This window comes from Argopecten irradians, chromosome 3 (assembly GCF_041381155.1).
Source record: "Argopecten irradians isolate NY chromosome 3, Ai_NY, whole genome shotgun sequence".
NCBI lineage: Eukaryota > Metazoa > Mollusca > Bivalvia > Pectinida > Pectinidae > Argopecten > Argopecten irradians.
The window spans coordinates 48,745,857-48,761,036 of NC_091136.1; the positions used below are offsets into that span (position 1 = coordinate 48,745,857).

At 38.1% G+C, this 15,180-nt stretch overlaps 1 protein-coding gene across 1 annotated transcript; it reads left to right on the forward strand.

The window, feature by feature from the left end:
* The first annotated feature begins 232 nt into the window (after window positions 1-232).
* LOC138320064 (kelch-like protein 13) lies at window positions 233-14,486 on the forward strand. Its single transcript, XM_069263151.1, has 6 exons — window positions 233-364; window positions 1,037-1,446; window positions 11,178-11,364; window positions 12,119-12,234; window positions 12,325-12,483; window positions 14,052-14,486. Exons 2-6 carry the CDS (start codon window positions 1,092-1,094, stop codon window positions 14,273-14,275), a joined length of 1,041 nt encoding a protein of 346 aa, XP_069119252.1. The 5' UTR covers window positions 233-364; window positions 1,037-1,091; the 3' UTR covers window positions 14,276-14,486.
* The last annotated feature ends 694 nt before the right edge of the window (window positions 14,487-15,180 follow it).

The following is a 15,180-nucleotide window of genomic DNA, read 5'->3' on the forward strand; positions in this document are numbered from 1 at the left end:
TATCTATTAATATCATGTGTCACTTTTATTCATTAGATTTTACTATTTCCATTTGTCCTCATATCACGAGTTTTATACAGATATATTTTTGGTTGAGCACGGTTAAAGCTTTAAATGTTCCATGGCTTGCGTGGCGTACAGAGCCTTTATAACTGGTAATTAATATGATATTTAATCTTTATTATTCCCCTACCGATTATAACTATATACATGTACGTATACTGACCAGATTAGTGAGTTAAGGCGATAGCCTACCATAACGACTATTTAAAGTACAGAGTTTTATTTTCAATCGGAGTTCTTATAAAGTTTAATAAGTTTTCTGTGACAAGGATGTAACCTGAGTATTTTCTGGCCGGAAACTGTAAGTAAAATTGATGATGTCCTATTATCCTCGTGTTAACAGCCGATCGACTTCGCCATTATTAAGTTAAAACATGATCTATTTGTGCGTTATGTGAATCATGATCATGTGATCATGGCCATGGGTAGTCGATGGTCATCGGTGTCGTAAACAAAGCCAAGGATGTCTCACTTATAAATCCTTGACAAAGCTATTGGTAAGCTGTCCACGTGAAACAAAGCCTTGATCTCGTTTTACGATAGAGACGAGCAAAAAGCGCATGTCGAAGCATAATTTCATATGTGACACGTTTATGTTTTAACACGTAGAAAATAAATCCCCGTGGGGTTAAGCCATTAAGTTATGACCACATTGATCATATAATTGTATTAAAAGATTTCGTGATGATACCTACTGTACAAATGTATCTGCACAATATTTACATATCCATATGCAGCTGATGGGTTGTGGCGCGATTTTCCATCATCACTTCTTATTTCATTGTTTAAACAATCATAAGAATTAATTTTTAGCTGCGAAATTACACCAAAGAAATTAGGTACATCTGTAATCAACGTTGATCATTTCTAATTATATATATACTAGATGTACACATAGATGTAATATGTAAATGAATAAAACATAACCTATCTGACAGGTCGAGATTCTTCACTACCTTTTTTCCTTTTTCAGATTTCTAAATGACTGGAATCCGTCTTTTATCAAAACAATAAATACTACAATAGATATGGATGACGCCAATCTCGGAATGAAATCCTATGACTTTATCTTCCTGTTTAACAAGACTTCCGGGAGTCCACGGGTACAGTACTTCATGGTGGACCCATGGACCAAGACTCGAATCTTCCCCAAATGTAACTCTATCGTGTTCAACAAGCTCACGCACCTCGTGGGTTTCCGGCCAGTCGTGCTGGACGGCTGTCTTTACATTATTGGCGGGAAAGACTGGGAGACTGGACAGTATCGCGCGCATACGTGGAGGTACGACCCGGCCACTAGTCGATGGAGCGGCCGGGCATCTATGTTAGAGGCAAGATGTCGTCATACTGCTGATGTCCTCAATGGCTGCATCTACGTCACAGGTTAGAAGATTTGGTTCCTACTGATTAAGTTCTGATATTTAGATATTGAACCCCATTGATGAGGGCCACCTTCACCAGAAACAAATTGTTAATAAAACAGAACAATATAGTGGTTTCTACGGTGGCTGATTTGTGCCATTTCGTCTTTTCGTCTTTTCGCCCCGAAAAGACGAGAATTAAGAAACCTTAATTTTCGTCTTTTCGTCTTTTCGCCCCGTACTAATTTTATATACAGTCAAACCTGTATATAAAGACCATCCAAAAGGACAATTTTCGTCTTTTCGTCTTTTCGCCGCGAAAAGACGAAAAGACGGAAAGTCAAACACGAAAAGACGAAAGTGATACACGCTAATTAGTACGGTGGCTGATTTATGCCATTTCGTCTTTTCGTCTTTTCGCCCCGAAAGACGAAAATTAAATATCTTAATTCTCGTCTTTTCGTCTTTTCGCCCCGAAAAGACGAAAATTAACAAATTTAAATTTCGTCTTTTCGCGGCGAAAAGACGAAAAGACGAAAAGTCAAACACGAAAAGACGAAAGTGAAGCACGCTAATTAGCGCCTTTAATTTTCGTCTTTTCGCCTTCAAAAATCTCGTCTTTTCGTCTTTTCGTCTTTTCGCCCCGAAAAGACGAAAATTACAAACCTTAAATTTCGTCTTTTCGCCCGAAAAGACGAAAATTAACAAACCTTAATTTTCGTCTTTTCGCCCCGAAAAGACGAAAATTAACAAACCTTAAATTTCGTCTTTTCGCCCCGAAAAGACGAAAATTAAACAAACCTTAAATTTCGTCTTTTCGTCTTTTCGCCCCGAAAAGACGAAAATTAACAAACCTTAATTTTCGTCTTTTCGCCTTTTCGTCCCGAAAAATACAAATTACAGATATACTTTGTCATCTATCATATACGACGGAGATTATAATGTAATTTCTAATGTACAATTATGATGAAGACCATGTCATGTATGTAGTCAAAATGTCTTTTCAAATAATACACAGTACATTGTACCTACTGATTGACTGTTATAATTAACTGTATTTCTGCAATTTCTTGGTACAAGTCTTTCCTTTAAACTCAAAGTCTTCACGAGTTGTCTTTCATAAATTATTTTGTTAACAAGTTTATCCATGGTTCAAACGCTTTCAAATAATACCCGCCGACAACTTTTTTTTTCAAGTTGTGTAGGGGAGGCAACTCCTGTAAGTGCTATGTTTAGCATCTTAAGTTCATTATGGTCCTTACATATACACGGCAATGTTTTGATAAGCGTAATTGCTAAAGAGGGCGATTAGAACACAAAAAATAAGATATTAATGAATTTTTAAAAAATGTATCAATCACGCTAAAGGATTTGCGGAAATGAATCTGTTAGTGGCACGTGGCATATGCCACGTGTGAGAAATCTACGTAACTGCTGTAAACAAGCATGTTGACTTCTGTTTTAAAACTTCTAATCTTAGTTATTGATGAAGATACTTGTAATACTATCAATTTAATAAATCGATTGTTATCATAAACTACTTTGATGCTTCTATATTGAACAATTAAGTCAATATTAAGATAAAAAGATTTCAAAATGACTTCCACACCAGACCGGAAGGCGAAAAAGACGAAAAGACGAAAATTAAGGTTTGTTAATTTTCGTCTTTTCGGGGCGAAAAGACGAAAAGACGAAAAATTAAGGTTTGTTAAATTTCGTCTTTTCGGGGCGAAAAGACGAAAAGACGAAAATTAAGGTTTGTTAATTTTAAAAGACGAAGATTAAGGTTTGTTAAATTTCGTCTTTTCGGGGCGAAAAGACCCCGAAAAGACGAAAAGACGAAAAGACGAAAATTAAGGTTAGTTAAATTTCGTCTTTTCGGGGCGAAAAGACGAAAAGACGAGAATTTTGAAGGCGAAAAGACGAGAATCAAAGTCTCTAATTAGCGTGTATCACTTTCGTCTTTTCGTGTTTGACTTTTCGTCTTTTCGTCTTTTCGCGGCGAAAAGACGAAATTTAAAGTTGTTAAATTTCGTCTTTTCGGGGCGAAAAGACGAAAAGACGAAAATTAAGGTTTCTTAATTCTCGTCTTTTCGCCCCGAAAAGACGAAAAGACGAAAAGACGAAATCGCCCCAAAAGACCGCCAACGTTAAATTAGCGACTTTGATTCTCGTCTTTTCGCCTTCAAAATTCTCGTCTTTTCGTCTTTTCGTCTTTTCGTCCCGAAAAGACGAAATTTAACAAACCTTAATTTTCGTCTTTTCGTCTTTTTCGCCCCGAAAAGACGAAAATTAACAAACCTAAAAATTTCGTCTTTTCGTCTTTTCGCCCCGAAAAGACGAAATTAACAAACCTTAATTTTCGTCCTTCTTTTCGTCTTTTCGTCTTTTCGCCCGCGAAAAGGCGAAAATTAACAACCCTTAATTTCGTCTTTTCGTCTTTTCGCCCCGAAAAGACGAAATTTAACAAACCTTAATTTTCGTCTTTTTCGCCCGAAAAGACGAAAATTAAAAAGAATTTTCTAAAAAGACGAAAATTAACAAACCTAAAATTTCGTCTTTTCGTCTTTTCGCCCCGAAAAGACGATAATTAACAAACCTTAAATTTCGTCTTTTCGTCTTTTCGCCTTCCGGTTTCTTAATTCTCGTCTTTTCGCCCCGAAAAGACGAAAAGACGAAAAGACGAAATGGAACAAATCAGCCACCGTAAATTAGCGACTTTGATTCTCGTCTTTTCGCTTCAAAATTCGTCGTCTTTTCGTCTTTTCGTCTTTTCGCCCCGAAAAGACGAAATTTAACAAACCTTAATTTTTCGTCTTTTCGCCCCGAAAAGACGAAAATTAACAAACCTAAAATTTCGTCTTTTCGTCTTTTCGCCCCGAAAAGACGAAAATTAACAAACCTTAATTTTCGTCTTTTCGTCTTTTCGTCTTTTGTCTTTTCGCCCCGAAAAGACGAAATTAACAAACCTTAATTTTCGTCTTTTCGTCTTTTCGCCCCCGAAAAGACGAAAATTTAAACAAACCTCGCCCCGAAAAGACGAAATTTAACAAACCGTAATTTTCGTCTTTTCGCCCCGAAAAGACGAAAATTAACAAACCTTAATTTTCGTCTTTTCGTCTTTTCGCCCCGAAAAGACGAAAATTAACAAACCTTAATTTTCGTCTTTTCGCCCCGAAAAGACGAAAATTAACAAACCTTAAATTTCGTCTTTTCGTCTTTTCGCCCCGAAAAGACGAAAATTAACAAACCTTAATTTTCGTCTTTTCGTCTTTTCGCCTTCCGGTCTGGTGTGGAAGTCATTTTGAAATCTTTTTATCTTAATATTGACTTAATTGTTCAATATAGAAGCATCAAAGTAGTTTATGATAACAATCGATTTATTAAATTGATAGTATTACAAGTATCTTCATCAATAACTAAGATTAGAAGTTTTAAAACAGAAGTCAACATGTTTGTTTACAGCAGTTACGTAGATTTCTCACACGTGGCATATGCCACGTGCCACTAACAGATTCATCATTCCGCAAATCCTTTAGCGTGATTGATACATTTTTTTAAAATTCATTAATATCTTATTTTTTGTGTTCTAATCTGGAATTTATGCCATTTCGTCTTTTCGCCCCGAAAGACGAAAATTAAATATCTTAATTCTCGTCTTTTCGTCTTTTCGCCCCGAAAAGACGAAAATTAACAAATTTAAAATTTCGTCTTTTCGCGGCGAAAAGACGAAAAGACGAAAAGTCAAACACGAAAAGACGAAAGTGAAGCACGCTAATTAGCGCCTTTAATTTTCGTCTTTTTCGCCTTCAAAAATCTCGTCTTTTCGTCTTTTCGTCTTTTCGCCCCGAAAAGACGAAAATTACAAACCTTAAATTTCGTCTTTTCGCCCCGAAAAGACGAAAATTAACAAACCTTAATTTTCGTCTTTTCGTCCCCCGAAAAGACGAAAATTAACAAACCTTAAATTTCGTCTTCTTTCGCCCCGAAAAGACGAAAATTAACAAACCTTAAATTTCGTCTTTTCGTCTTTTCGCCCCGAAAAGACGAAAATTAACAAACCTTAATTTTCGTCTTTTCGCCTTTTCGTCCCGAAAAATACAAATTACAGATATACTTTGTCATCTATCATATACGACGGAGATTATAATGTAATTTCTAATGTACAATTATGATGAAGACCATGTCATGTATGTAGTCAAAATGTCTTTTCAAATAATACACAGTACATTGTACCTACTGATTGACTGTTATAATTAACTGTATTTCTGCAATTTCTTGGTACAAGTCTTTCCTTTAAACTCAAAGTCTTCACGAGTTGTCTTTCATAAATTTATTTTGTTTAACAAGTTTATCCATGGTTCAAACGCTTTCAAATAATACCCGCCGACAACTTTTTTTTTCAAGTTGTGTAGGGGAGGCAACTCCTGTAAGTGCTATGTTTAGCATCTTAAGTTCATTATGGTCCTTACATATACACGGCAATGTTTTGATAAGCGTAATTGCTAAAGAGGGCGATTAGAACACAAAAAAATAAGATATTAATGAATTTTTAAAAAATGTATCAATCACGCTAAAGGATTTGCGGAATGATGAATCTGTTAGTGGCACGTGGCATATGCCACGTGTGAGAAATCTACGTAACTGCTGTAAACAAACATGTTGACTTCTGTTTTAAAACTTCTAATCTTAGTTATTGATGAAGATACTTGTAATACTATCAATTTAATAAATCGATTGTTATCATAAACTACTTTGATGCTTCCATATTGAACAATTAAGTCAATATTAAGATAAAAAGATTTCAAAATGACTTCCACACCAGACCGGAAGGCGAAAAGACGAAAAGACGAAAATTAAGGTTTGTTAATTTTCGTCTTTTCGGGGCGAAAAGACGAAAAGACGAAAATTAAGGTTTGTTAAATTTCGTCTTTTCGGGGCGAAAAGACGAAAAGACGAAAATTAAGGTTTTGTTAATTTTAAAAGACGAAGATTAAGGTTTGTTAAATTTCGTCTTTTCGGGGCGAAAAGACCCCGAAAAGACGAAAAGACGAAAAGACGAAAATTAAGGTTAGTTAAATTTCGTCTTTTCGGGGCGAAAAGACGAAAAGACGAGAATTTTGAAGGCGAAAAGACGAGAATCAAAGTCTCTAATTAGCGTGTATCACTTTCGTCTTTTCGTGTTTGACTTTTCGTCTTTTCGTCTTTTCGGCGCGAAAAGACGAAATTTAAAGTTGTTAAATTTCGTCTTTTCGGGGCGAAAAGACGAAAAGACGAAAATTAAGGTTTCTTAATTCTCGTCTTTTCGCCCCGAAAAGACGAAAAGACGAAAAGACGAAATGGCACAAATCAGCCACCGTAAATTAGCGACTTTGATTCTCGTCTTTTCGCCTTCAAAATTCTCGTCTTTTCGTCTTTTCGTCTTTTCGCCCCGAAAAGACGAAATTTAACAAACCTTAATTTTCGTCTTTTCGTCTTTTCGCCCCGAAAAGACGAAAATTAACAAACCTTAAATTTCGTCTTTTCGTCTTTCCGCCCCGAAAAGAAGAAAATTAACAAACCTTAATTTTCGTCTTTTCGTCTTTTCGTCTTTTCGCCCCGAAAAGACGAAAATTAACAACCCTTAATTTTCGTCTTTTCGTCTTTTCGCCCCGAAAAGACGAAATTTAACAAACCTTAATTTTCGTCTTTTCGCCCCGAAAAGACGAAAATTAACAAACCTAAAATTTCGTCTTTTCGTCTTTTCGCCCCGAAAAGACGATAATTAACAAACCTTAAATTTCGTCTTTTCGTCTTTTCGCCTTCCGGTTTCTTAATTCTCGTCTTTTCGCCCCGAAAAGACGAAAAGACGAAAAGACGAAATGGAACAAATCAGCCACCGTAAATTAGCGACTTTGATTCTCGTCTTTTCGCCTTCAAAATTCTCGTCTTTTCGTCTTTTCGTCTTTTCGCCCCGAAAAGACGAAATTTAACAAACCTTAATTTTCGTCTTTTCGCCCCGAAAAGACGAAAATTAACAAACCTAAAATTTCGTCTTTTCGTCTTTTCGCCCCGAAAAGACGAAAATTAACAAACCTTAATTTTCGTCTTTTCGTCTTTTCGTCTTTTCGCCCCGAAAAGACGAAATTTAACAAACCTTAATTTTCGTCTTTTCGTCTTTTCGCCCCGAAAAGACGAAATTTAACAAACCTTAAATTTCGTCTTTTCGTCTTTTCGCCCCGAAAAGACGAAAATTAACAAACCTTAATTTTCGTCTTTTCGCCCCGAAAAGACGAAAATTAACAAACCTTAAATTTCGTCTTTTCGTCTTTTCGCCCCGAAAAGACGAAAATTAACAAACCTTAATTTTCGTCTTTTCGTCTTTTCGCCCCGAAAAGACGAAAATTAACAAACCTTAAATTTCGTCTTTTCGTCTTTTCGCCTTCCGGTCTGGTGTGGAAGTCATTTTGAAATCTTTTTATCTTAATATTGACTTAATTGTTCAATATAGAAGCATCAAAGTAGTTTATGATAACAATCGATTTATTAAATTGATAGTATTACAAGTATCTTCATCAATAACTAAGATTAGAAGTTTTAAAACAGAAGTCAACATGTTTGTTTACAGCAGTTACGTAGATTTCTCACACGTGGCATATGCCACGTGCCACTAACAGATTCATCATTCCGCAAATCCTTTAGCGTGATTGATACATTTTTTTAAAATTCATTAATATCTTATTTTTTGTGTTCTAATCGCCCTCTTTAGCAATTACGCTTATCAAAACATTGCCGTGTATATGTAAGGACCATAATGAACTTAAGATGCTAAACATAGCACTTACAGGAGTTGCCTCCCCTACACAACTTGGGAAAAAAAAAGTTGTCGGCGGGTATTATTTGAAAGCATTTGAACCACGGATAAACTTGTTAACAAAATAATTTATGAAAGACAACTCGTGAAGACTTTGAGTTTAAAGGAAGGACTTGTACCAAGAAATTGCTCAAATACAGTTAATTATAACAGTCAATCAGTAGGTACAATGTACTGTGTATTATTTGAAAAGACATTTTGACTACATACATGACATGGTCTTCATCATAATTGTACATTAGAAATTACATTATAATCTCCGTCGTATATGATAGATGACAAAGTATATCTGTAATTTGTATTTTTTCGGGGCGAAAAGGCGAAAAGACGAAAAGACGAAAATTAAGGTTTGTTAATTTTCGTCTTTTCGGGGCGAAAAGACGAAAAGACGAAATTTAAGGTTTGTTAATTTTCGTCTTTTCGGGGCGAAAAGACGAAAAGACGAAATTTAAGGTTTGTTAATTTTCGTCTTTTCGGGGCGAAAAGACGAAAAGACGAAAATTAAGGTTTGTTAATTTTCGTCTTTTCGGGGCGAAAAGACGAAAAGACGAAAAGACGAGAATTTTGAAGGCGAAAAGACGAGAATCAAAGTCGCTAATTAGCGTGTATCACTTTCGTCTTTTCGTGTTTGACTTTTCGTCTTTTCGTCTTTTCGCGGCGAAAAGACGAAATTTAAAGTTGTTAAATTTCGTCTTTTCGGGGCGAAAAGACGAAAAGACGAAAATTAAGGTTTCTTAATTCTCGTCTTTTCGCCCCGAAAAGACGAAAAGACGAAAAGACGAAATGGCACAAATCAGCCACCGTAAATAAGCGACTTTGATTCTCGTCTTTTCGCCTTCAAAATTCTCGTCTTTTCGTCTTTTCGTCTTTCGTCTTAATTTCGTCTTTTCGTCTTTTCGCCCCGAAAAGACGAAATTTAACAAAACCTTAATTTTCGTCTTTTCGTCTTTTCGCCCCGAAAAGACGAAAATTAACAAACCTAAAATTTCGTCTTTTCGTCTTTTCGCCCCGAAAAGACGATAATTAACAAACCTTAAATTTCGTCTTTTCGTCTTTTCGCCTTCCGGTTTCTTAATTCTCGTCTTTTCGCCCCGAAAAGACGAAAAGACGAAATGGCACATATCAGCCACCGTAAATTAGCGACTTTGATTCTCGTCTTTTCGCCTTCAAAATGTCTCGTCTTTTCGTCTTTTCGCCCCGAAAAGACGAAATTTAACAAACCTTAATTTTCGTCTTTTCGCCCCGAAAAGACGAAAATTAAACAAACCTAAAATTTCGTCTTTTCGTCTTTTCGCCCCGAAAAGACGAAAATTAACAAACCTTAATTTTCGTCTTTTCGCCCCGAAAAGACGAAATTTAACAAACCTTAATTTTCGTCTTTTCGTCTTTTCGCCCTGAAAAGACGAAAATTAACAAACCTTAAATTTCGTCTTTTCGTCTTTTCGCCTTCCGGTCTGGTGTGGAAGTCATTTTGAAATCTTTTTATCTTAATATTGACTTAATTGTTCAATATAGAAGCATCAAAGTAGTTTATGATAACAATCGATTTATTAAATTGATAGTATTACAAGTATCTTCATCAATAACTAAGATTAGAAGTTTTAAAACAGAAGTCAACATGCTTGTTTACAGCAGTTACGTAGATTTCTCACACGTGGCATATGCCACGTGCCACTAACAGATTCATCATTCCGCAAATCCTTTAGCGTGATTGATACATTTTTTTAAAATTCATTAATATCTTATTTTTTGTGTTCTAAATCGCCCTCTTTAGCAATTACGCTTATCAAAACATTGCCGTGTATATGTAAGGACCATAATGAACTTAAGATGCTAAACATAGCACTTACAGGAGTTGCCTCCCCTACACAACTTGGGAAAAAAAAGTTGTCGGCGGGTATTATTTGAAAGCATTTGAACCACGGATAAACTTGTTAACAAAATAATTTATGAAAGACAACTCGTGAAGACTTTGAGTTTAAAGGAAGGACTTGTACCAAGAAATTGCTCAAATACAGTTAATTATAACAGTCAATCAGTAGGTATAATGTACTGTGTATTATTTGAAAAGACATTTTGACTACATACATGACATGGTCTTCATCATAATTGTACATTAGAAAAATTACATTATAATCTCCGTCGTATATGATAGATGACAAAGTATATCTGTAATTTGTATTTTTTCGGGGCGAAAAGGCGAAAAGACGAAAAGACGAAAATTAAGGTTTGTTAATTTTCGTCTTTTCGGGGCGAAAAGACGAAAAGACGAAATTTTAGGTTTGTTAATTTTCGTCTTTTCGGGGCGAAAAGACGAAAATTTAAGGTTTGTTAATTTTCGTCTTTTCGGGGCGAAAAGACGAAAAGACGAAAATTAAGGTTTGTTAATTTTCGTCTTTTCGGGGCGAAAAGACGAAAAGACGAAAAGACGAGATTTTTGAAGGCGAAAAGACGAAAATTAAAGGCGCTAATTAGCGTGCTTCACTTTCGTCTTTTCGTGTTTGACTTTTCGTCTTTTCGTCTTTTCGCGGCGAAAAGACGAAATTTAAATTTGTTAATTTTCGTCTTTTCGGGGCGAAAAGACGAAAAGACGAGAATTAAGATATTTAATTTTCGTCTTTTCGGGGCGAAAAGACGAAAAGACGAAATGGCATAAATCAGCCACCGTAGGTTTCTCTGCATAAAGCTTTGCGAGATGCCAATGAGATAGCTAACCTCCGACTCGACGTCTAAAGGCCAAATTCCAGTCCGCGTTATAACATTCTTGATATCAAGATAACCAAAGTTCGAAATACAAATATTTCCATAACAAATATCATAACATATCCCCCTCCAACACCAGTGCATTGTTAAGGTTCTGCACACATTCCATGTAAAAGCAGTTTGTCTTGTATTCCTAGGAGGGGAGATCAATGGTGGTGGGGTAACAGACTTATGTGAGGCGTATGACCCAGTACTCAACACCTGGACCGCCATCAGCTGTCTGCCACGCCCCCGGGCCGACCATGCCGCCTGTGTGAACGACGGTAGCCTATACGTTTCCGGGGGGATCAGCAACCTCAAACACCAGTGTTCCAACGTCTTCTGGTAAGTCTCCAGGAGGAAAGAATCGCCCAGAGACGTGTTATAAACAGTCAAATCAAATTAAAGACTTCATGCAATATGTTGCTTGTGGTAAATGCATATATGTTTTGGGAGGCTGTGGTATGCTTGTGTAGTGTCTCCTTGTGATAGTGTGTTTTGGGAGGGTGTGGTATGCTTGTGTAGTGTCTCCTTGTGATAGTGTGTTTTGGGAGGGTGTGGTATATTTGTGTAGTGTCTCCTTGTGATAGTGTGTTTTGGGAGGCTGTGGTATATTTGTGTAGTGTCTCCTTGTGATAGTGTGTTTTGGGAGGCTGCGGTATGTTTGTGTAGTGTCCCCTTGTGATAGTGTGTTTTGGGAGGCTGCGGTATGTTTGTGTAACACTTGTTCATTTTATAGCGCTATATCATTGAAGCATACTGCAAGTAAAACAGCACATCAACAGCATTATATTGAAAATGAACAAGCAAGCTGTCAAAATCCCTTTTGTTGAGCATTTAAGCATAACCAGACACTTATATAATTACATTCTTTTGCGTGTTTCTTCTAGTGGACAGATCCTGAGCCTTCCGCATAGGGTCAAACTCGTATGGTGACTGGGAAAGGACATGAACAATAATAAGTTATACAATGTATGTCCTGTCCTAGTCACTGTCGTGTCCTTTCTCAGCCACCGTACCGTAAACTCGTGATCAAAATTCTAGAGAGCCTAAATGCGAGGTTTCAGCAAAATTTATAAAAATCTGTACATCGTTTCAGGATATATGATGCGGTCTCGAACGAGTGGGACGAACCTATACAGGGTATAATTTTACCACACGAGCGGGAAAAGCATAACATGGTCAGCGTCGGAAAATATATCTACGTTGTCTCGGGTAAGTAGCACTTGGTGAATGTAAATAAAAAAAAAATATGTACAAAAGAGGGAAAGTTTTCTGAAATAATTTGTGTGTTTTTGGTTGAAGGTCGTGGATTTGACCAGGAGACGTGGTCGGAGAAGGACGAATCTGCCATCTGTAGTTATAATACTCAGTCTAAAGGGGACACTCGCAGGGAGACGTGCTGGGACATATATCACCCTAACGTCTTCAACCCCCGGGCCAACGCCGGGGTCATCTTGCTCGGTAAGTATATCACCATAATGTGTTCAACACCCGGGCCAACGCTGAGGTCATCCTGCTGGGTAAGTATATCACCCTTACGTCTTCAACCCCCGGGCTAACGCTGGGGTCATCTTGCTCGGTAAGTATATCACCATAATGTGTTCAACACCCCCGGGCAACGCTGGGGTCATCCTGCTGGGTAAGTATATCACCCTTACGTCTTCAACCCCGGGCCAACGCTGGGGTCATCTGCTCGGTAAGTATATCACCATAATGTGTTCAACCCCCGGGCAACGCTTGGGCCATCCTGCTCGGTAAGTATATCACCATAATGTGTTCAACCCCCGGGCTAACGCTGGGGTCATCCTGCTCGGTAAGTATATCACCATAATGTGTTCAACACCCGGGCCAACGCTGGGGTCATCCTGCTCGGTAAGTATATCACCATAATGTGTTCAACACCCGGGCCAACGCTGGGGCCATTCTGCTCGATAAGTATATCACCCTTACGTCTCCAACCCCCGGGCCAACGCTGGGGTCATCCTGCTCGGTAAGTATATCACCATAATGTGTTCAACACCCGGGCCAACGCTGGGGACATCCTGCTGGGTAAGTATATCACCCTAACGTCTTCAACCCCCGGGCCAACGCTTGGGTCATCCTGCTCGGTAAGTATATCACCATAATGTGTTCAACCCCCGGGCCAACGCTGGGGACATCCTGCTGGGTAAGTATATCACCCTAATGTGTTCAACCCCCGGGCCAACGCTGGGGACATCCTGCTGGGACATATATCACCTTAACGTCTTCAAACCCCGGGCCAACGCTGGGGCCATCCTGCTCGATAAGTATATCACCCTAATGTGTTCAACACCCGGGCCAACGCTGGGGCCATCCTGCTGGGTAAGTATATCACCATAATGTGTTCAACCCCCGGGCCAACGCTGGGGCCATCCTGCTGGGTAAGTATATCACCCTAATGTGTTCAACACCCGGGCCAACGCTGGGGCCATCCTGCTCGGTAAGTATATATCACCTTAATGTGTTCAACACCCGGGCCAACGCTGGGGCCATCCTGCTGGGTAAGTATATCACCCTAATGTGTTCAACACCCGGGCCAACGCTAGGGCCATCCTGCTGGGTAAGTATATCACCCTAATGTGTTCAACACCCGGGCCAACGCTAGGGCCATCCTGCTAGGTAAGTATATCACCCTAATGTGTTCAATACCCGGGCCAACGCTGGGGACATCCTGCTGGGACATATACCACCCTAACGTCATCAACCCCCGGGCCAACGCTGGGGCCATCCTGCTGGGTAAGTATATCACCCTAATGTGTTCAACACCCGGGCCAACGCTGGGGCCATCCTGCTGGGTAAGTATATCACCCTAATGTGTTCAATACCCGGGCCAATGCGCGGCCAATGCTGAGTTCAACCTCTTTGGTACGTATACCATCCTAACATATTATCAACCCCAGGTCAATGCTGGGATCATCCTCTTTGTTACATACAATGTACAATTTCCCCATTTCTCTCTTTGTATACATTATATATATAATATCAGATTATTTCTTTTATCTTTTCAGGACAACATTTGTATTTTATCGGCGGCAAAAGCTTTCAGAAAGATTGTGACGTCAGAACAGTGGAGTGCTATAACGTGAAGAAACGTAAGCTACGCGAGGCGTTCACGTTACCGGAAGGGTACAGCTATGTGAATGTGGACTGTGTGAAACTCAGTGTTCCGGTCAGTAACACGGACATAAGCTTTAATGACCTCCTCCTCTACGATAAATGGATTATGTGGTGACGTGTACAACTCAATGACAAAATAGGGCTTACTAGGAAAAGACTCATGAAATATTTTACTGTATAAATTCTGTAAATACTGTATAAATAGTGTGAGATATGAAAGAAAATTAAAATCTCAAAGACCCATTTTTGATGGATATCAATGCTGATGAAGTGCTGAAAGTCATAAAATCACGACAAAAAAAAAGAGAATAAAAAATATCATAGATCCCTGAATTTCGTTATGTTTGAATTGTTCGAGTTACCTCCCCTTGTCCTATATCCGGGGGATGGGGGGAGAAAAACTAATAAAGATTTTGAAGTCATCGATTGTTATAATAATAAATAACACATTGGATGAATTGGAAAAAACGAAAAGTCCTACAATATTAGAAAATATCCTATTATTACTTTCAGCAGAGATTTACATATTATCTTAATCAATGCTGTCAGCTTGTACTACATGTATACAGTAAGTTTGCATTGGAGATAATTGAAATAAGTATGCGTAATTCCTACTCCCTGGATGACAGCCTTTATTTCAAGATGTGTCGTTTGTGTAATACAAAATTACATTTACTTCTACCCATTTATCCTGTGTGATAACATTACTAGGTGTGTGGTTATTGTAATAGTGTGGGTATAACGACAGCCATAGTATATACCTGGAATATCGAGGATGGAAGATGATATATATGCCTTACCGTTGAGGTTCGATAGACAATACAACGCATGGGCACACAATTGTTATGTCACGTTTCTATCACATAATACATTATCAAGTTATAAGATTGTTTGCTGCTGTGGCATGTTAAAAAGTTTTTACTCCTTATATAGCTTTACAATGCATTTGGTCGAATCACGTTGTTCTTAAAATTGTAGGACAACACGAAACGTCTACAAATACAGCTACCATGAGGAGTT